A 23,651-nucleotide genomic window follows, 5' to 3' on the forward strand; every position below is an offset into this window, starting at 1 on the left:
CACATACCGTTTCAGTGTTTTTACACAAAAGGAGTCAATATACAACAACCTGGCTCTAATCCAGGGTACTATTATCTACCTAGGAATAGAGAAACCTATCTATTTTTCGTCAGTTGTTTTTGAACATATCTTTGCCATTGCCATTTTCAATGAAATGACTTCCCCACACAATATTCTTCTCACAAGTCTTACATAGGCCAGGTGACCTACACAACAAACACATAGACTGGTCTATTTAACAAATCTGGATGGTTTTAAGTGGATGAGAATTATCCTTTCCCCCTGCCCCCCATTCCAAGAGTACTTGAATTTAAAACAAACAAAAAACATTTAACTGGGGCCAGGCACAGTGGCTCACACCTGTAATCCTAGCACTTTGGAAGGCCGAGGTGGGTGGATAACCTGAGGTCAGGAGTTCGAGACCAGCCTGGCCAACATGGTGAAACCCCATCTCTACTAAAAATACAAAAAAAGAAAAAAAAATTGGCCGGGCATGGTGGCAGATGCCTGTAATCCCAGCTACTTGGGAGCCTGAGGCAGGAAAATCACTTGAACCCAGGAGATGGAGGTTGCAGTGAACCAAGATTGCGCCACTACACTGCAGCCTAGGCAACAAGATTGAAACTCCATCTCAAAAACAACCAAAACCCAAAAACCAAACCAAAACAAAAAAGCCATTTAACTATTTAAACTCATTCTTTGACTATTAAAATGATACAGATCTACGCTCCCTCTTGTGTCTCATTTCTTTTTTTTTTTTTTTTTTTTTTTTTTTTTTTTGAGGCGGAGTCTCGCTCTGTCGCCCGGACTGGAGTGCAGTGGCCGGATCTCAGCTCACTGCAAGCTCCGCCTCCCAGGTTTACGCCATTCTCCTGCCTCAGCCTCCCGAGTAGCTGGGACTACAGGCGCCCGCCACCTCGCCCGGCTAGTTTTTGCATTTTTTAGTAGAGACGGGGTTTCACCGTGTTAGCCAGGATGGTATCGATCTCCTGACCTCGTGATCCGCCCGTCTCGGCCTCCCAAAGTGCTGGGATTACAGGCTTGAGCCACCGCGCCCGGCCGTGTCTCATTTCTTAAAGGAAAAAGTTAGTTCTTCTCAGGAAATGAGAACAAGTACATCTTTGGTGCTTCCCCTATACTCCCCCCAACCCTTAACCTTTCCTGTAGTCTCTTTAAGTTGGCCCTTTTACTGCAAGACAGATGTCTTGACATCTTTGTAATAAAGGTCTGAATTAATTTCAGTTACAGTTGTGTGGTTTTAGAGACAGGGCCTTGCTTTGTTGCTTAGGCTGGAGTGCAGTGGCATGTTCATAGCTCACTGTGCCTTTGACCTTCTAAGTTCCCACCTTAGCCTTCGGAGTAGCTGGGACTACAGGCATGCATGCCCAGCTAATTTTTTCTAGTTTTTGTAGAGATGAGGTCTATGTTGCCATGGCTGGTCTTGAACTCTTGGCCTCAAGTGATCTTCCTGCATCAGCCTCCCACACTGCTGGGATAATACCAGATGAGCCACCATGCCCAGCCTAGTTACAGAGTTTCCTATTTAAATATCTTTTATCTATGAAATAGGCTTGCCAAATACCAGTTACAGGTTTCCATCTCCCACTCTCTAAGATCTAATGCTTCTAGGTATGAATTTTCTCTTCTGTGAAGTGTGTACTGCACAGTTCAATCTAAGTGTAACTATCTGCCAAAGAGTCTGATTTACCTGTCTTGAATTCCAGCTCTGCCCTTTACTACCTGTGTAGTTTGAGACAAGTTCCTTGAGCTCTCTGAGATTCAGTTTCCTCATCTTATAAAGTGGTAATTATACCTCACAAAGTTGTTTTGGGACTTAAAAAGATGATAAAAGTAAAGCACTCAGCAAAACATTAGTATTCAATAAACAGAAATATGGTGAACATCAGATCATGCTCATAGATAATCCCTAAACCCCATTTAGGGTAAAATAAATCATCTTCCACAGCTAAATTGCCACAGCTGCTAACAAACAAGTATAGTAATTCAATTTTCCTTTCTACTGATTTTCAAACATAGGTAACAAATAAGAGTGAAAAGATAAAAATGTAACAAGTAAAGAAAATCCACAAAAATGGTAAGTCATACATTTTAAAAGTATGTTATTGGTTACAGGACTTTTCCAAACTAGACCATGAGAAACTGGAGCAAAAGTCATCCTCTCCTTTATCATTTATTCTGTTTGAACTATCTGCGATTCTCTTTCCCTGACCTTCAGCTCCCCCACAATCCCCTGATTACACAATTCCTTTATATAGAAGGCCTCCTCCCAACCTCAGAATATCTAAAATCCTGGCTATCCTTCTTTGAAAGCCCAGATCAAATGCCATGTCCTCTTCCCTGGAGCCTTCTCTAATTCCCTGAAACTATTACTTTTCTCCCTCTTCTGAATTCTTCGATACACACTCACCAAGCATTTTGGTTATTTATGTTTATGTCATCTTGCTTGCCTGACTATAAGCTTCTTGCAGACAGGGGATACGTCTGACTGAAACTCTCACCCTAATACCTGGAACTCCACCACTGCCTTTGCATACAGTGATTATTCAATAATATTTCTAAGGGCTGGGCACAGTGGCTCATGCTTGTAATCCCAACACTTTGGAAGGCTGAGGCAGGGGGAATCACCTGAGGCCAGTAGTTTGAGACCAGCCTAGGCAACATAGTGAGACCCTGTCTCTAAAATAAAAAAATAAAAAAAAAAAAAATTTAAATTAGCCAGGTATGGTGGCACATACCCATAGTCCTAGCTACTTAGGAGGCTAAGGTGTAAAGATAGCTTGAACACAGGAGTGTGAGGTTGCAGTGAGCTATGACTGTACCACTACAGTCCAGCCTGAGTGACAGAGTGAGACCCTCTCTCAAAATAATATTCCTAAAACCAGAGTCAAGTAGCAAGCAGTCTTCTAGATCTTGTCAACAAGCATGAAAAGCAGCCACCTTTTGCAAGGGGAAGTGCAATATTTACAAGAATAATACAGGGAAGAATGAAAGGAAATCAGGATGTGCGAATAAGGTCTAAGAAGCATCTTAATACTAAAGTTACAAAGAGTCCACCTTTGGTTACTCAAATAGAATGTATAGCTAGAGGCTACCACTGAAAAAGTCAGCCTAATTCTGCCTCACTGCCCTCGGTCTTTAAGGATTTGATTAGTTTTTCCACTTTTTGATTCTGCGTTGCAGCATGCCTCCACTCTGGAGCTAGTGCTAATAAGGCCTATGATTTGGAAGAAAGGGTAAATTCATTCATTGAATAAAGCAGTACTATTTTCTCAGCACAAGCCCTAAAATACCTCAAAGGCCATAATATTTCACTAAACTTGGCCATTTGGGTTAAAATTTATTAGTCAACACAGAAAACTTTCTCATCAGACCCCATATATTCCAGTAGGCATGATATATAGTGTCTCCCAATGTCTAATTATTAACTAGAAGTGTAAGTAAATCACTATCAGTATTAGGCCATGATGAGTGAAGACAGAGTAAGAATTAAGCAATTCGAATGCTAAAGAACTTCTTGCCAATTTGCTTTTCTGTTTCCAACAAATAAAAGGAATTTTACAAGGACTAAGTGACTGACTTACGCAATTCTTTCTTTTTTTTTTTTTTTTGAGATGGAGTTTTGCTCTTATTGCCCAGGCTGGAGTGCAGTGGTGTGATCTCAGCTCACTGAAATCTCAGCCTCCTGGGTTCAAGCAATTCTCCTGCCTCAGCCTCCCTAGTAGTTGGGATTACAGGCATGCACCACCATGCCCAGTTAATTTTGTGTTTTTAGTAGAGATGAGGTTTCATCATGTTGGTCAGGCTGGTCTTGAACTCCTGACCTCAGCTGATACACCCGCCTTGGCCTCCCAAAGTGCTGGTATTAGAGGCAAGAGACACCGCACCTGGCCCTCTTTTTTTCTTTTTTAAATTTAAGGAAATCTTTTTTTTTTTTTTTTGGAGACAGGGTCTTGCTCTGTCACTCAGGCTGGAGGGCAGTGGCACAGCCATAGTTTACTGTACAGCCCTGAACTCCTGTGCTCAAGTGATCTTCCCACCTCAGCCTCCTGAGTAGCTGGGACCACAGGCGCAAGCCACCATGCTTGGTTAATTTTTTTACTGTTTATTTTTTTATAGAGATGGGGTCTCACTATGTTGCCCAGGCTAGTCTCAAGCTCCTGGGTTCATGCAGTCTTCCCATCTTGACCTCCCAAAGTGTTGGGATTGCAGGAGTGAGCCACTGTACCCAGCAAGCCATGCTTTCTAATCCATACTAAAAGTAAGAATGTACGGAAGGTGCTGTTTAGATTTTCCAAGAGCTCCCACTTCAAAAATTCTGCCCATTGGTCACTAGATGGATGTCTTGGTGTGTACTTCACCCTCCATTTACAATAAAGGCAGGAAGAAGGGTTATAGATCCTCTCGGATACCAGCTCAGTTACTATTTTTTAGCATTCTTTATTTAGCAAGGTTTCTTTTACTATATGTCATTTATGTTTAAAGAATAAAGAGGAAGTCATTCTGAACTAGAGAAGAATTCACAAGTAAGAAACTGAAAAGGTAGTACTAACTTGTATTCTGTGATTATGTCCCTTAAGAACCAAAAGCCCAGCTGAAATAAATCTCTCCCTATATTTCCAGCATTCTCCCTCTAGCCTTCAGATGCCAATAATTCTTCAGCCCCACCAGAATCAATAAACCATCAATCCTGTCACCTTTTCAGCATCCCTCTTCTTCTCGTCCTGTGCTCACTTCCCTCCTTACCCAGGTGAATGAGATTCCAGAATCCATCAGGATAATCACCCCTGATATATACCCTGAACTTCCCTGCAAGCTGTCCCTTTGTCATACAGACCCACAATCCCTTAGGGATAGATGTATCTTGGAATTCAGAATGTTTCATATTTTAGAAAGGTAATACACTGCATATGTCATAAACGTGTCCGCAGAGTCTGGGGCAGCACCCCAAAGTCAAACACGAAATTTCTGTAGCAAAGTATATATTCCCACATAAATCTGATAAATAAAGCCTATAAATAGCTTCATGCTCATTCAGATCAGGTGCTGCCACCACAACAGTTTGCCAAACTTACCAAAACAAACAAAAACTATGAGTTTTCAGATTTTTAATCTTGGAATTGTTGGCAAGGGATTATTTACCTGTACTTCTGTGGCAAAACCCCAAGCCATATTAAATCTCAGTACCTGCATCCACATGGATGAATGTGGTGAGAGAAAGACCAGATCTTGCAAACTGGCCTCACTTTCATATCATTACCAGTAACCTGTGGGTCTTTTCGGCTACCTGACAGTGCAACTACGCTTTCCTAGTCCATTCACTCTCTGAGGTAACTTTTTCTTACCCTCTCTTTTCTCAAACCTCCATCTCCTCCTACATCTTATCACTCTCGGCTCCTTCATTGATAAAAAATGTCATAAAATAACATAAAAGCACTCACATGAGGACTCTGCACGTGCTCTCACCCCTTACCTCCCTGCAACTATACTCATACGTCCTGCCTTCCCTCTATCCGTCACACCAACCCCTCCTTACTTGTGTACTGACCAGCAATTCTTACCTCTTTTCCTGCAACATCCATTTTTACCTCTCTACAGGATCATTTCCATTAACATACAAAATATATCTCCTATCTTAAAACTCTCAAACCTTCCAGCAGCTGTCCCATTTCTCTATTCCCATTACAGCAAATCTCCTCAAAGCTGTCTATAATCACTGTCTCCAATTTATTTCCTCTCATTCTTGCTCTTGCAACCTCGGCCTCCCAGGTTCAAGCAATTCTCCTGCCTCAGCCTCCCAAGTAGCTGGGATTACAGGCACCCGCCATCATGCCTGGCTAATTTTTGTATTTTTAGTAAAGATGGGGTTTCACCATGTTGGCCAGGCTGGTCTTGAACTCCTGACCTCAAGTGATCCACCTGCCTCAGCCTCCCAAAGTGCTAGGATTACAAGGCGGGAGCCACCAAAAAAAGCCTGGCTTTTTTTTTTGAGACGGAGTCTCGTTCTGTCGCCCAGGCTAGAGTGCAGTAGTGCGCTCTCTCTTGGCTCCCTGCAACCTCTACCTCCCGGGTTCAAGCGATTCTCCTGAGTAGCTGGGAGTACAGGCGCATGCCACTATGCCCTGCTAATTTTTTGTATTTTTAGTAGAGATGGGGTTTTGCCATGTTGCCCAGGGTGATCTCAAACTCCTGATCTCCAGTGATCTGCCCATCTTGGTCTCCCAGAGCGCTGGGATTACAGGCATGAGCCACCATGCCCGGCCTCCTCCCATTCTCTCTTGAACCCCCTCCACCACTCTACTAAAAGAGCTCTTGTTGGTCAGATGTGGTGGCTCGCAACTGTAATCCCAGCACTTTGGGAGGCTGAGGCAGTCAAATCACTTGAGATCAGGAGTGTGAGACGAGCCTGGGCAACATGGCAAAACCCCGTCTCTACTAAAAATACAAATTATCAGCCAGGTGTGGTGGCGCACGCCTTTAGTTCCAGCTACTCGGGAGGTTGAAGTGGGAGGATCACTTGAGCCTGGGAGGCAGAAGTTTCAGTGAGCCCCACTGCACTCCAGCCCTGGTGACAGAGTGAGACCCTGTTTCAAAAAAAAAAAAAGTTCTTGTCAAGGTCACCAATGGCTTCCACATTGCTAAAACCAAGATCAATTCTCTCTCAGCCCTCGTCTTACTGGATCTGCCTGCAGCATGAAGATTTATGCCTGTTTTTTTTCTAAAAGTTTAATAGTTTTAGCTCTTATATTTGGGTCTATGATTCACTGTAAATCAACTTTTGTGTAGGTGTGAGGGAAGGCTTCATCTTCATTCTTTTGCATGTGTATATCCAGTTGCTCCAACACCACTTGTTAAAAAACAAAACAAAAACATGTTCTTCTGCCCACTGAATCGTCTTGGTACTCCTGTTGAAAGTCAATTAACTATAAATGTAAGGGTTAACTCCTGGACTCTCAATTGTATTCCATCGATCTATACGCCTAGCCTTATGCCAGTACCACAATGTCTTGATTATTGGAGCTTTGTGGTAAGTTTTGAAACTGGAAAGTGTGAATGCTCTAACTTTGTTTTTTTTCCAAGATTGTTTTGGCTATTTTGGGTCCTTACATTTCCATACGAATTTTAGAATCAGCTTGCTAATTTCTGCAAAAAAAAAAAAAAAAAAAAGGCAACGGGAATTTTGATAGGGATTGTTTTGAAGCTTTAGATCAATTTGAGGAGTACTGTCATCTTAACAATGTTAAGTCTTCAATCCATGGGCATGGGTCAGCTTTCCATTTATTCAGGTCTTTAATTTCTTTCAGCTATATATATACACACACATACATGTATTTTTTGAAATGGAGTCTTACTCTGTGGCCCAGGCTGGAGTGCAGTGGTGCAATCTCAGCTCACTGCAAGCTCCACCTCCCGGGTTCACGCCATTCTCCCGCCTCAGCCTCCCAAGTAGCTGGGACCACTGGCGTCCGCCAACATGCCCGGCTAATTTTCTGTGTTTTTAGTAGAGACGAGGTCTCACCATGCTAGCCAGGATGGTCTCGATCTCCTGACCTCATGATCTGCCTGCCTCGGCCTCCCAAAGTGCTAGGATTACAGGCGTGAGCCACCGCACTGGCTCTTTCAGCAATATTTACAATGTTCAATGTGTTAAATATTTCATCTTCTCAGTTAAGTTTATTCCTAGGTATTTTATTATTTTAGATGCTATTGTAAATAGAATCATTTTTCTAATTTCCTTTTTAGGTCATTCATTGCTGGTATACAGAAACACAACTGATTTTTTGTGCACTCATTTTGTATCCTACAACTTTGCTGAATTCATTTATTAGTCAGCTCTAGCAGTTTTTTGGTAGCTTCTTTAATACCTTTTTTTGTTTTTTTGAGACGGAGTCTCCCTCTGTTGCCCAGACTGGAGTGCAGTGGTGCTATCATGGCTCACTGCAACCTCCACCTCCCAGGTTCAAGCAATTCTCCTGCCTCAGCCTCGCGAGTAGCTGGGGTTACGGGCGTGCACCACCATGCCTGGCTAATTTTTGTATTTTTAGTAGAGACGGGGTTTCACTATGTTGGCCAGGCTGGTCTTGACTCCTGGCCTGAAGTTGATCTGACTGCCTCAGTCTCCCAATGTGCTGGGATTACAGGCATGAGTCACCGTGCCCAGCCGGTACTTTCTATATACAGGATCATGTCATCTGCAAATAAAAGATAGTTTTACTTCATCCTTTCCAATTTGGATGTCTTTTCTTTTTCTTGCCTAACTGCCCTGGCTAGAACCTCTAGTACGATGCTGAATAAGTGGCAAGAGCAGACATCCTTGTCTTGTTCCTAATCTTACGAGAAAGCATTCAGTCTCTGGTCACTGAGTATGATGTTATTTGTGGTTTTCACAGATGCTTTTTATCAGGTGAGCAAGTTTCCTTCTATCCCTAGTTGTTTAAAAATGTTTTTATCATGAAAAGATGTTAAAGGCTTTTACTGTCTCTACTGATATGATCATATGGTTTCTTTCCATATTCTACTGATATGTTATATTACATTAATCGGTTCTTGATGTTAAACTAACCTTGCATTCCTGGGCTAAATCCTTCTTGGTCATGGTGTGTAATCCTTTTTGTTTTTGTTTTGTTCCTTCCTTCCTTCTTTCCTTCCTTCCTTCCTTCCTTCCTTCCTTCCTTCCTTCCTTCCTTCCTTCCTTCCCTCCCTCCCTCCCTCCCTCCCTCCTTCCCTCCCTCCCCCCTTCCCTTTATCTCTCTCCTTTCTGTCTCTCCTTCTCCGTCTTCCCTCCCTCCCTCCGTCCCTCCCTCCCTCTCCTTTCTCTCTCTCTCTCTCTCTCTCTCTCTCTCTCTCTCTCTCTCTCTCTTTTCTTGGTCTTGCTCTGTTGTCCGGGCTGGAGTACAGTGCCACAATCACAGTTCACTGCAGCCTCAACCTCCCAACCTTAAGCAGATCCTCCTACCTCAGTCTCCTGAATAGCTGGGACTACAGGCATGGCCCACCATGCCTGAATAGTTTTTTTGCTTTTTATAGAGACGGGGTCTCCCTATGTTGCCTAGACTGGTCTCAAACTCCTGGGCTCAAGCAATCCTCCCACCTTGGCCTCCCAAAGTACTGGGATTACAGGCGTGAGCCCCTGTGCTCGGCCTGTAATTTCTTCTTTGAGATCTTTTAGTCTGGTTTGGGTATCAGGATAATACTGACTTCACCCTTTTTTTTTTTTTTTTTTTTTTTGTGGGAGGTGGGTAAGAGACAGAGTTTCATTCTGTTAGCCAGGCTGGAGTGCAGTGGTGTGATCATAGCTCACTGCAGCTTCAAACTCCTGGGCTCAAGTGATCTCCTCCTTCTTGAAACACTTTCTTTACAGGCAACCTGGAAAATCACTCTTCCTCTATTCTCTCTTACATCACTGGTTGCTCCTTCTTCATCACTTCTGTTGCTCCTTCCCATCTCCCCAATCTATAAAAGTTTGAATGTTCCAAGACGTGGGCTTCAAATCTCTTTTTCTCTCTACCTTCATTTTCCAGGTAATCTCATTCAGTTTCATGGTATTAAATATAATCTATATGCTGATGGCTCGCAAATTTATACCTTCGGCCTGGACCTTCCCATGAACTCCAAAAATATATATGTAACTCCTCAACAACTCCACATGAATGTGGCAGAAGTATCACAAACAATATAACTAATCTGTAACCAAAATAAAGCCAACATAGGTCCACAGGGGTTGGGAAGAGGGGGCAATATAACCAAAACCAAGCTCCTGATTTATCTTCCAAACTAGCTTCTCTCGCTTTTTTCTCAACTCTGTAAATAGCAACTTAATCCCTCCAACTGCTCAGGCCAAAAACCTTAATAGTCATTCTTGATTACTCTCTTTTCATATACCACATACAATCCATCAGCAAATCCTGTGTCAGCTCAATCTTCAACATAAATCCAGAATCCAACCACTTCTCTCTTCCAAAAACACCCTAGTTTAAGCCACTGCCATCGCTTGCCTGGATTATCACTGGAGTCTTTTAACTGGTCCCCTGTCTGCCACCTTGCCCCCATTCTCTTGTGTCTACTCTTAACACAGCCGTCAGTGATCCTTTAAAAATATGAGTCCAATCATATTACTCCTCTATATTCAAAATCCTCTGGTAGTTTCCCATCTCAGCCACATCAAAGTGCTACAGTGGCCTACAAGGTCCCACAGGACCTGGCCTCCCATTACCTCTGGCTTCCTCTCCTACCATCCTCTTTCTTGCCTACTCCCCCACTGACTCCCATGACTCTGGCCTCCTTGATTTTCCTGGAACATGCTAGCCTCTGTTTTGCCTCAGAGTCTGGGCACTTGCCATCCCCATTGTCCCTAATGCTCTTCCCCCAGACAACTGCATGGCTCTGTTTGTCACTTCCTCAGGTCTCTGCTCAAATATCTTTATCTCCGAAACATCCTAAATTAAAACGGTAACCATCACTTCCCTATCCTAGGGCTCGCTTTCACCATACCCAGTTTCATCATTCTCTACTGCATTTGTCACAATGTGGTTCCCTGTTTCATTCCACCTCTAAGCTACAATGAATGCTCATGAGGGCAGGAACTTTGTTTTCTTCCAGTCTCTAACAGTTCCAAGAGAATTTTCTGTGGTAATGGAAATGCTCTACATTTGCACTGTCCAATACAATAGTAACTAGCACATGTGGTTACTTAGCACCTGAAATATAACTAGTGTGGCCGGGCGCGGTGGCGCACGCCTGTAATCCCAGCACTTTGGGAGGCTGAGACAGGCGGATCACGAGGTCAGGAGATCGAGACCATCCTGGCCAACATGGTGAAACCTCGTCTCTACTAAAAATACAAAAAAAACTAGCGAGGCGTAGTGGCGGGTGCCTGTAGTCCCAGCTACTCGGGAGGCTGAGGCAGGAGAATGGCGTGAACCTGGGAGGCAGAGCTTGCAGTGAACCAAGATCGTGCCACTGCACTCCAGCGCGGGCGACTGGGCGAGACTCTGTCTCAAAAAAAAAAAAAAAAAAAAAAGGGAAATATAACTAGTGTGACTGAGGAGCTGAACCATTTATTTTATTCTATTTAAATTAATCAAAATTTAAATCTAAACAGTCACATGTGGCTACTACATTTGACAGCACAGCCTAGGACAGTAGTTACTCAATAAATACACAATAGATACTCAAATATTTGTTGAATGAATGGAAGATAAAAAGAAATATGACTTTTTTCCTCTTTAACTTTTTATTACAGAAATTTTCAAACATTCACAAAAGTAGACAATAGCAAAATGAACCCTCTTCTACCTGTCACTAATCTGAAGGTTATTCTGCCCTTCTGTTCAGATAAGAACAGTGGATACCAGCAACTCAATCTGGCTTCCAACAATGATTACATTCTTGGAAATATGGAATTTGTATTATCCAACGTTTATGTCAAATAGCACCTCGTAAGGTCTTTTACAAGTTATAGAGAAATTACTGTAGAATTAGATCAGGTGTATGTTGAGGGGTAAACCAGTAGGCTAATGAATGCTCGAGGCATGTTTGTGAGAACACTAGAGAACCACATGTGCATTTTTATATCAAATACCTGACTGCTTTTTTCAACATTTTCTCCACCTTAATTTTATTAAAGTCACACTCTTAATTTTGTGACTACACAGTCACTCTTGTTAGGTAACACAAATTCTTTGGGCAGGGATTTTGGTCTTATTAGCCTTTATAAAACTAGTATCTGGCATAATAAAAGTTTCTGTTGTTGTTAGAGACAGGGTCTCACTATATTGCCCGGGCTGGTCTTGAACTCCTGGACTCAAGACAATCCTCCTGCCTTGGCCTCCCAAAGAGCTGAGACCATAGATGTGAGCCACCGTGCCCAGACTAATAAATGTTAACTGAATAAAGTTTATAACTGTATAAAAGTGACACTTGTGAATTGTCAGAGTGCTAAAAGATACAGTAGATCTCCAATTTCCTAAAAAGATAAAGATTTGAAAAGAAAATTCTCAAAGGATTTTCAAACTTGTCCAATCAGAAGGGAGTAAAATGTGTCAGAAAGAAAATCAAACCGGGAGCAAGAACACAGGTTTCAATGTCCTAACTCACTAAGTGGGTAAATCTTACAACAGTCACGTACTTCCTTCAGGCTACGTTTTCTGCACTTGTAAAAAGTGAGTTTGGACTTGATGGTCTCCAAAGATGCCATCCAACTTTAAGATGATTATGCTTTATCTAGATCCACAATACATATACATTTTTTTTCCCATAAGTTACTGGGGTACAGGTGATATTTAGTTACATGACTAAGTTCTTTAGTGGTGATTTGTGAGATTTTGGTGCATCTATCACCTAAGCAGTAGACACTGCACCATATTTGTAGTCTTCTATCCCTTGCCCCTCTCCCACTCTTCCCGCAAGTCCCCAAAGTCCACTGTATCATTCTTATGCCTTTGTGTCCTCATAGCCTAGCTCCCACATATCAATGGGAACAGACGATGTTTGTTTTCCATTCCTGAGTTACTTCACTTAGAGTAATAGTCTCCAGTCTTATCCAGGTCACTGCAAATGCTGTTAATTCATTCCTTTTTATGGCTCTGTAATATTCCATCATACATATATACCACAGTTTCTTTATCCACTCGCTGATTGATAGGCATTTGGGTTGGCTCCATTGTTTTGCAATTGTGAACTGTGCTGCTATAAACACATGTGTGCAATTATCTTTTTCAAATAATGATTCTTTTCCTCTGGGTAGATACCCAGTAGTGAGATTGCTGGATCAAATAGTAGTTCTACTTTTAGTTCTTTAAGGAATCTCCACACTGTTTTCCACGGTGGCTGTACTAGTTAACATTGCCATCGGCAGTATAGAAGTGTTCCCTGTTCACTGCATCCACATCAGCATCTACAGTTTTTTAATTCTTTGATTATGGCCATTCTTGCAGGAGTAAGGTGGTATCGCACTGTGGTTTTGATTTGCATGTCCCTGATCATTAGTGATGTTGAGCATTTTTTCATGTTTGTTGGCCATTTGTCTATTTTCTTTTGAGAATTGTCTATTCATGTCTTTCGCCCACTTTTTGATGGGATTGGTTTTTTCTTACTGATTTGAGTTTGCTGTAGATTCTGGATATCAGTCCTTTGTCAGATGTATAGAGTGTGAAGATTTTCTCACAATACATATACATTTTTGAAGATGCCTATAAACTTCCCCTTTGCTAAATCATTTTTTCTATATACTACTTTCAAAGGAGCAACACATTAATATCAAGACCTCATGCCGGCCGGGCGCGGTGGCTCAAGCCTGTAATCCCAGCACTTTGGGAGGCCGAGACGGGCGGATCACAAGGTCAGGAGATCGAGACCATCCTGGCTAACACGGTGAAACTCCGTCTCTACTAAAAAAAAATACAAAAAACTAGCTGGGGGAGGTGGCGGGTGCCTGTAGTCCCAGTTACTCGGGAGGCTGAGGCAGGAGAATGGCGTGAACCTGGGAGGCGGAGCTTGCAGTGAGCTGAGATCCGGCCACTGCACTCCAGCCTGGACGAAAAAAAAAAAAGACCTCACGCCTACTTTAGAGAAGAGGTAATGTCTCCATTTCTTGAGGAGTGCCAAATTCTATACTTGAGGCTACTAAAATACTGCTGGGATCCTGTGTTTAATTTACACTCAGTCAGCTGACACTGGGCTTATTAGTACAAAAAGGGTAATTTGGGCCACATATTTGCCTAGCAAACTCTCCAGGTACCATTTGTGTTTGAAAAAGTTTCTTCAACACTTCTAAGCCAATTCTTATCTCTTTCCTAGCTGGCCCCTTAAAATGTACTGTTTTAGGCTTTGTTCTGAGGTTTTACCTTTGTTTAAACGAAGTGGTATTACTAAAGTCATGGTCTGATTTTTTTTTTTTTTTTTTTTTTTTTGAGACAGAGTCTCGCTCTGTCACCCAGGCTGGAGTGCAGTGGCCGGATCTCAGCTCACTGCAAGCTCCGCCTCCCGGGTTCACGCCATTCTCCTGCCTCAGCCTCCCGAGTAACTGGGACTACAGGCGCCCGCCACCTCGCCCGGCTAGTTTTTTGTATTTTTTAGTAGAGACGGGGTTTCACCGGGTTAGCCAGGATGGTCTCGATCTCCTGACCTCGTGAACCGCCCGTCTCAGCCTCCCAAAGTGCTGGGATTACAGGCTTGAGCCACCGCGCCTGGCCGCTCTGATGTTTTTTAAAGCAAGAAAGCTGAAAGAAATGAAGGCCAGTCATGTGCACCTTACCTTGATGCTCCTGTTTGATGAAATTTCTAGACTTTGCATTTAAAATGTGGCTTTTGGCCGGGCGCGGTGGCTCAAGCCTGTAATCCCAGCACTTTGGGAGGCTGAGATGGGCGGATCACGAGGTCAGGAGATCGAGACCATCCTGGCTAACACGGTGAAACCCCGTCTCTACTAAAAATACAAAAAACTAGCCAGGGGAGGTGGCGGGTGCCTGTGGTCCCAGCTACTCGGGAGGCTGAGGCAGGAGAATGGCGTGAACCCGGGAGGCGGAGGTTGCAGTGAGCTGAGATCCGGCCACTGCACTCCAGCCTGGGCGACAGAGCAAGACTTCGTCTCAAAAAAAAATAAATAAATAAAAATAAAATAAATAAAATGTGGCTTTTGCTTCCTGTTCTGTGCAGCTTCCACAATAGTGAGCTCAAGCTAGCAACCATATGCTAATATTGATGACATACCTGGGTCTAAACACTGACAGATATACAATGGCAGCGCTATTGATGGAAAATGTCTTAAAGAAGCAGAAACTAGGCCGGGCGCGGTGGCTCAAGCCTGTAATCCCAGCACTTTGGGAGGCTGAGACGGGCGGATCACGAGGTCAGGAGATCGAGACCATCCTGGCTAACACGGTGAAACCCCGTCTCTACTAAAAAAATACAAAAAAAAATTAGCTAGGCGTGGTGGTGGGCGCCGTAGTCCCAGCTACTCCGGAGGCTGAGCCAGGAGAATGGTGTGAACCTGGGAGGCGGAGCTTGCATTGAGCCGAGATCGTGCCACTGCACTCCAGCCTGGGCGACAGAGCAAGACTCCTCAAAAAAAAAAAAAAAAAAAAAAAAAAAAGCAGCAGAAACTACCATGTAGTGCCAATAAAATGCTTATACATGGTATATAAAATAATCTTGCAGTTATCAAAACTGAAATTTAATTGGGTCCTGGTATTTGCTTTTTGTTTTTAATACCATTACTATGCCCCAATAAACCTAATTCCATGCTATATCTTCAATCATAATTTCAATTTTAATTAATTAATTTATTTATTTATTTATTTTTGAGACAGGGTCTCACTCTGTAACCCAGGCTGGAGTGTAAGTGGTGCGATCTCGGCTCACTGTAGCTTCGACCTCCTGGTCTCAGATGATTTTCCCACCTCAGCCTCCAAGTAGCTGAGACTACAGGCAAGCGCCATCACATCCAACTCATTTTTTTTTTTTTTGCATTTTTTGTAGAGATGGGGTTTCGCCATGTTGCCCAGGCTAGTCTCAAACTCTTGGGCTCAAGTCATTCACCCACTTTGCCCTCCCAAAGTGCTGAGATTACAGGTGTGAGCTGCCATGCCTGGCCAATTTTAAAATTTATGTACTTCATACATAAGTCCTTTCTAAAATAACCATAAATATCTATGTGTAGTTAAGTTTCATCAGACTTTTAAGAAACACTATCCAGATCTCAAATAACAGCAACATTTTAAAGTAAAACTAAAAACAAAATACTGCCCTGAACAGAAGACGTGAGTCCAACAACTCATTCACAGAGGCAGGTTCAAATCAGACTTAAAAACATGTTATTAACCATCAATTGAATCACTGGAAAGATACATGCCAATAGTAAGAATATCATCCTGCCAGGCTGGGTGCCGTGGCTCATACCTGTAATCTTAGCACTTTGGGAGGCTAACGTGGGCGAACTGCTTGAGCCCAGGAGTTCAAGACCAGCCTGGGCAACACGGCAAAACCCTGTCTCTACAAAAAATATGAAAATCAGCTGGGTGTGGTGGTACCTGTTTATAGTTCTAGCTACTTGGGAGGCTGAGGTGGGAGGATTGCTTGAGCCCAGGAGGTCAAGGTTGCAGTGAGCTGAGATTGCACCACTGCATTCCAGCCTGGGCAACAGAGTGAGATCCTGTCTCAGAAACAAACAAACAAAATAAATAAATAAAACAAGAAATATATTTAAAAAATACCGTATCACCATTAACATAAGGGTAGCTTGAGACATCTTCTTATTCACACTGACATCTAAATGCATACAATTCTACCACATCACCTGTCCATATTAATCACTCACCAATTTAATTAAAGTCATGTCAGAAAGCCTGCCTCTTCTCTATTTCTCAACATTATCGACTTTTAATAGTTCACTGAATTAGTAATTACTTGTTTATGGCATTATCAAATGTCTTAGATACAAAAGTTCAGCATGTGGCAAGGTCAGCTATAGGCATGTCCTGATGGCAAATGAAAGAAGAAATTTAACCCATCAAAGTGGTCATCAAAAGAGCAAAACCTATTATGCCATTCTCTAGATACTCTTGGCTAGATTCAAAGTGACAGGACAAACCACATCAAAACTAAACAGAGCTAGAAGCAACATACAAAATCCTAATGAACCCTTAGAAATCCAGGTATTGATCTGTTGACATCTAAGCTCAATTAGTCCTTTCAGAACAAAATATCTCATGAAGTGACAAGAAACTAGTTTGCAATCTGGGATATGAAAAGAATAAAGCCAGTCACTTTATACAGCTTATTGCTAAGTGCAGTTATATCACAACATGAGGATCTTGTGAGGATTAAATCAAGACACATGCCAAGTACCTATCTACTTAGTCCAGGGACTGGCACGCCACTAGTGTTTAGCAAATCCTGGTCCTTCCCCGATTCTTTAAAAACTTAGGCTAATTAAGTCAAAGATCATCTGATGGTTTAAAAAAATAAAACAAAACAAAAGCCTTAAATGGTGATACAGACACCAGATCTGAAGAGAACTGAATGTTATAAAGTAGCAGATAGGATCACGACAATAACAAACAGACACTGAAAACCTTTCTGAATGGCTCATCCTTCGTGGTCATTTACAATCTTCATGTTTTGTGAAACTGCCTTTAGGAATGCGCTTTGACAAGAAATAGGCCAAACTGTAAAGTAATTCTGTTTGGAAGTAAAATCCCGCAATGGTTTTCTGAAGCAGGTGAACAGTTTCTCTCGTAAAACCTTCACCATTGGCTATACTTCACGCTTTCAGCAATTCCAGTTTCCAAACAAACAGGTAACAAAAGTATAAAGCTAATTTTTTCATTAGAATTTTTAAGTAACAAAAGTTCAATAAATCATTTGCCTTCTAAGAAAAAAAGTTACTTTCTAACACAAAACACTTTTTCTGGTTCTATTAAAATAAAGTTTATTTACAAACTGAAAACTGTAATACTACAGTGAAATCTCTTTATGGCTCAAGAATGAAATATTTAAGAAATAAAGGTATGGAAACAGCAAGACTTGGTCTAAGAAGTCCTGACATTAACTACCAGTGTTGCCATTTACTATATGTTGTCAGAAGGTTACTTAACTTCTCAGGGTCTGTTTCCTCTAAGGTTCTTTTCAGCTCTAAAAATGATAAAATTATTTATGATATCAGATACTATCTTCTACAGCCCACACACATACATATGTATGTATGTACATACACATATACATACATATATACATGTACCTTTATTAAATAATACAAATATATTTTGAAAGTTATGGTAACTTGAAGCCCATTAAGAAACAAAGAATGGCCTGTAATCCCAGCACTTTGGGAGGCCGAGACGGGCAGATCACGAGGTCAGGAGATCGAGACCATCCTGGCTAACACGGTGAAACCCTGTCTCTACTAAAAATACAAAAAACTAGCCGGGCGAGGTGGCGGCGCCTGTAGTCCCAGCTACTCGGGAGGCTGAGGCAGGAGAATGGCGTGAGCCCGGGAGGCGGAGCTTGCAGTGAGCTGAGATCTGGCCACTGCACTCCAGCCTGGGTGACAGAGCGAGACTCTGTCTCAAAAAAAAAAAAAAAAAAAAAAAGAAACAAAGAATGAAAGTGTGGATGACTATGTGCGTGTAGAGGGGGAGTGTTCTGACCCCACACATCATTCTCAGTAGTTAGGGCATTTACACAGCTTCAAGACACCTGAATTAACCAAGTAAGCCTTTAAACCCTTACAATGGAACATTAAAATTCAATGTGGCTATAATCTCTTCCTTACAAAACATGAACCCAAAGAGTCTGGCTTCAAGTATGGTTTTAAAAAGGGGAGAATGTATTATATTCACCACCCAGCTCTTCCATATATGATCACATTAAAAACACACACACAAATGAAAACTCACAGGCCCATTGTAATATATTGAATCACTTCTAAATGCAACACTTAGCTCGGGCTTACTACTCTGACAAATAAAGGAAAGCACTTTATGAAGCCAATTTAATTGGGAGGTGACAGAAAACATACAGCCATTTTCTTTAGCCTTATCACTGAATTGGCTTCAGCTCCAATCTCTGGCAAATCCCACTCAACAGAAGAAATTAACCAGGTCAGCAGAACAGGTGCTACCTTGTGTCTGTCAAGGGCCTGGCATCACCACAATTACTTGCACACAATGAAGCAGTAATCTTTACAGATCATCTCTCCCAGGCAGCATATTGGGGAGGGGGAGGAAAACTGAAGGGTGAGGGGAGTGGGAAGAAGAAGGGGAATGGGAAGCAAAGAGAAAAGGCAAGAAAAGAAAATGAATGTGCAGCTGCCTTGCAGCTCAGCAGATGTCAGAATGTGATGTACGAGGCTAGGAAAAGCTGTCGTAGCCTGCTGCCAAAGAGTGGTAAGTGATTAAAGCCTGCACAGTTCTAAGCACCATATTTAGAATCTGCAGGGTTTCAAGACTTGCACCCATTCCTTGCTGTGCTGCCAGATGTTGGCAACTGGTCCAGTTCCTACTGACTGTGCATGGATGGCAGCAGTTGGTGTAGCAGCAAAGCAATCTGGAATGCTTCCGGAGATGCTGTACATTAACAAGTGTCACCCATCATTCACCTTTACAGAAGGCTGAAACAACTCCAATTTGCTGCCACTTCCCTCTCGGGAAACAGCCAAGATAAAGTTGTGCCTGGCAGCCCCATTTGTTTCACTCAGGTGTTTCAGCTGCCTTGCTGACCTCCATTAGTTTAAGTTTTAATTTAGATTAACCCCAGCACCCCAATTAACCAGCAAGGGGAAAAGCTAAGATGTGACTAGTCATAACTCTGAAATCAGAATTTATCGAAGTTAAAATTATTAATTGGGATGAAGGGCCAATCAAGTAATGCTATTTCTTTTTAAACGGACCTCCAGGCAAAAAAAAAAAAAAAAAAAAAAAAAAAAATTTCAGACTAAGGATTGCCAACAGAGGCAACTTCTCCCCAGTAATTTCAGTTTATTTTATTAAGCCTATTTAATTTATGATGCACTTTCCATCGAACAATGTACACTTCATTTAATGAGGACTGGAACATTTTTGATTGTCTCCTGTGATCTCACACAATTATACAGCATTAATATCCCATATCAGGTACTTCCTTACACACTCCAGAACAAAATAGAGTTCCTTACTCTTCTGACAAATGAATATAATAAGAGAAGAGAAAAAAAGAATCAGGACCTCTGACAGGGAACAGCTGCAGCCACACCAATCTTCTTTCCTACACCCTCTCGTCTTAAGACTTACTTACGGCAATAATTTTATCAAACATTACAGAATGAATAAAAAAATTAATAGAGAGTCTCTTTCTCTTTTTAGGGCAAAACCAGAGGTATCCCCAATATAAAATCACTTGTTCTATATTGACTTTACATGTAATTTTCCTAAGAAGTTCTTTTCTTCATATCCATATACACAGTACAGTAGTCATGGCTAAACCCTCAACAAGCAGTCACAAATTACTTGGCAAAAGTTAGCACATCAAAAATTTGACAGAGAAAAAAGTTATCTTGATAAACAATGGCTCAAAAATAAATGGTATATCACTGCTGAACACTGTCCTCGATCCTCCACTAAGCTAGAAAGGGTACAGGCTAACACACACTCTATTAAGAAGTATAAAGTATAATTTATCTGGCCAGGTACAGTGGCTCAAGCCCGTAATCCCAGCACTATGGGAGGCCGAGGCGGGCAGATCATGAGGTCAGGAGATCGAGACCCTCCTGGCTAACACGGCGAAACCCCGTCTCTACTAAAAATACAAAAAATTAGCCGGGTGTGGTGACAGGCGCCTGTAGTCCCAGCTACTCCAGAGGCTGAGGCAGGAGAATGGCGTGAACCTGGGAGGCGGAGCTTGCAGTGAGCCAAGATTGCACCACTACACTCCAGCCTGGGTAACAGAGTGAGACTCCATCTCAAAAAAAAAAAAAAAAAGTGTAACTTACCAAAAGACTCAGGAATACAGGAAGCTATTTCAGTTCTCTAGAATAGCCCAAATGTTTAGTCTATCTTAACAGTCTCTGGCATCACTAAAAAGAACAGCATGCCAGCAGAGAGTAATATCAGGGAAAGAAGTGGGAGAGTCTGTGAAAACATATTGAGAACTGGACTATATTTCAACTTCTAACAATTCTCTGTCTTCAAAAGCACTATGTTTTTATAATCAACAGTTGCAGACAATCTCAATACATACTTAACTGACTTCAACAGGCACAAAAAGACATGAAGAACAAGATTTAACAGATAATAGAATCAGTCGTGCAATTCAAGAACTCTGGGATCCCAGTCCTCCGGCTCCATGTCCCATTCTAATAGTAATGAGACAAGAAACCAAATAACTAACAAATCCTCCATCATCAAAAATGGCTCAGAAAGAAGAACCCACTTGACTCAAAGAAAAAATAAAACCTGAAACTGTTTTACAGATAATTTACACTCAAGCAACAACTAACAAAGTAGCTATAGCTGCTTTCATTTCAAAAGGAAAACATAAAATAGAAGAAAAGCAACAAATCCACAATGACACTGTAAGTCAATTTTGAACGCGGGAGTTCTAACTCACTGTCTGACTCTATCCTTCCAAAATAAGCAACTTCTTTGTTCAGAGAATTCTATAAGCTGCTTTAAAATGCTAAAACCTGATGTGTAACAACAGAGTGTAAAAGTCTCACCTGGTGGTAAAAGTCATCATCATCAAAGATTTCTTCATCCAAATCCTTCAGATGAGCATTGGCAGGGGCTTGAGGAAGGATCTCCTATGTCAACAATGAGTAAGAAAAGAGTGAATTCCAATAAGGTTATCTAATTAATGTAGCTACTATAAATAATATGTAGAATAGTCAAATCACTGTTTTCCTTAAGATATAAAAAGTTCTTAAAATTAAAAAACAAAACAATCAATATAAAAACAGGCAAAAACATTAACAGGCAGTTGACGAAAAAAGAACCATAAATAATCATATGAAAATATGTTTACCCTCATTCGAATTAAATATGTATAAATTAGAATGAGAAGATACCATTTTTCACTTCTACAACTGGCAACACTTAGTACCAGAGAACACAGCTGGAGGGATTGGAAATTAATGCAGCCTTTTTGGAGGCAATTTGGCAACATCTATCAGAATTTGGTGTATTTTCTTTAACACTTCCACTTCAAGAAATCTATCCATATATTTATACAAACACATAATAAATGTACAGGAATCTTTCCTGTAGCAGTGTTTCTAAAACTGGAGACAACAAAATATCCATTGTTTGCATAAATGACAGTGTATATCCATACAATGGAATACTTTGCGGTCATTAGGAAAAATGAGGTAGATCTCTAGGTAATGAAATGGAAAGAGTATCTAGGATTTATTAGATTTTAAAAGTTGCGAGACTTTAAATACAGTTGTAATATTTTACATATTTATACACACATAAATGTCTATCTCATTTAGTAAAAAAGCAACCATATTTTTACATATATTTGTTATTTGCACACATATAGTTACAAAAATAGAAAATAGAAAATAGACCCAAAAACTTGTTACAACTATTACTTATTAACTGTAAGCTTGCTACAATTATTAAGTATTGAAAATTTCACCTCAGGAGTTACATTAACAGGCAGTTGACAAAAAAAGAACAAAAATTTTCACCTTAGGAGTGAAACTGATTTCAGAGTAGAGAATTTTACTTTTCATTTCAAGTGGCTATAAACTAAAAAAGCATTAAGTATATATTTCTTCTATAATTAAAAAAATTTAAATGTTTCCTTTAAACAAAAAAAATTTGACTATTACACTTCTGGACCCTTTCTAAAGTACCTAAATGGCAAACATTGAGCCTAAAGTACACACGTGTTTCAACAGTGACATTTCTACAGAAGTAGCTTTAAAACTGAATTTTGAAAATTGGATTATGAATGCTTCCACTACCAGACTCTTGCATCAAACTCAAAATTAAGAGAAGATGACACACAGGAGTTAATAGAAGCCCCATTCTTTTTTTTTTTTTTTTTTTTTGAGACGGAGTCTCGCTCTGTCGCCCAGGCTGGAGTGCAGTGGCTGGATCTCAGCTCACTGCAAGCTCCGCCTCCTGGGTTTACGCCATTCTCCTGCCTCAGCCTCCCGAGTAGCTGGGACTACAGGCACCAGCCACCTCGCCCGGCTAGCTTTTTGTATTTTTTAGTAGAGACGGGGGTTTCACCGTGTTAGCCAGGATGGTCTCGAACCCCTGACCTCGTGATCCGCCCGTCTCGGCCTCCCAAAGTGCTGGGATTACAGGCTTGAGCCACCGCGCCCGGCCAGCCCCATTCTTAAAAACTCTCTCCTCTCACATACACTCAAGGTTCTCTCAGTAATCCAGTAAAGTAGTGTTGTTTTCCTTTCTCTCACTAACCTCTTATACAAACAGGTAATAGCTACAAGTTTTTCAGCTAATTAGCCTCATAAAAACTATTCCCCATAATCACTCTGCATCACAGAGTTCTTACCGGTTCCCCTGGCAAACTCTCTGGGACAGGGTGAGCTGCTGGCTCAGGTTTGCCAAGAACTCGATAGACAGAGCGCTTGGTCTGTGTCCTTCGAAGTAATCTCTCCTTGTCCATCAGAATATGATCGATCTGAGTCAAGATTGAGCGTTCAAAGGCACCAAAACCCTGCAATAACATTAAGTAGTGTCAGATAATGCAGAAAATCAGTGCTGAAGGTAGCTACGTTGGTTTCTCTATCTTTCTGTGTCAGCAGAGAGATAGACAATCATTTTTTCAGGAGAGACTTTCTGTAAAGGACTGAGTTTGTGAGTGGCTATAATTGTTCTTAAAAAAAAAAAAGTTAGTCTTAAGCAGGTCATATCATTTTTCTACAGTCGGAGATTAACTTCTGATACTTTAATAATTATTGCTTTGAAATCCACTCCTTTGAAGTATTTGTATTTTCAGCACTTGAACACTTATGAGGCCTCAATTTTAAGAATAAAACATTCTTTCTAATAAAGTTAAAATCCCAAGTCTGAATCGTATAAACCCCAGTGCCAGAAGTTCAGTAGATTTTGCTATAGAAATGAATGATTACCATTACATCATGACAACATCCATATAAATGAGCTGTAGTTTCAATTTCTTAA

At 41.3% G+C, this 23,651-nt stretch overlaps 1 protein-coding gene across 3 annotated transcripts in view; it reads right to left on the reverse strand.

Annotated features, from left to right (window-relative positions):
- The window catches only part of AATF (apoptosis antagonizing transcription factor), a 113,189-nt gene that overhangs the window by 47,274 nt on the left and 42,264 nt on the right, over positions 1-23,651 (reverse strand). For all 3 annotated transcript variants that reach the window (XM_010376872.2, XM_010376870.2, XM_010376871.2), the window contains exons 7-8: positions 23,020-23,184; positions 21,209-21,292 (exon numbers count right to left, since the gene is read on the reverse strand). In XM_010376872.2, the coding sequence (XP_010375174.2) occupies positions 21,209-21,292; positions 23,020-23,184 (249 nt within the window). The remainder of the gene's footprint in view (positions 1-21,208; positions 21,293-23,019; positions 23,185-23,651) is intronic.

Source organism: Rhinopithecus roxellana, chromosome 19 (genome assembly GCF_007565055.1).
Source record: "Rhinopithecus roxellana isolate Shanxi Qingling chromosome 19, ASM756505v1, whole genome shotgun sequence".
In the NCBI taxonomy this organism is placed as follows: domain Eukaryota; kingdom Metazoa; phylum Chordata; class Mammalia; order Primates; family Cercopithecidae; genus Rhinopithecus; species Rhinopithecus roxellana.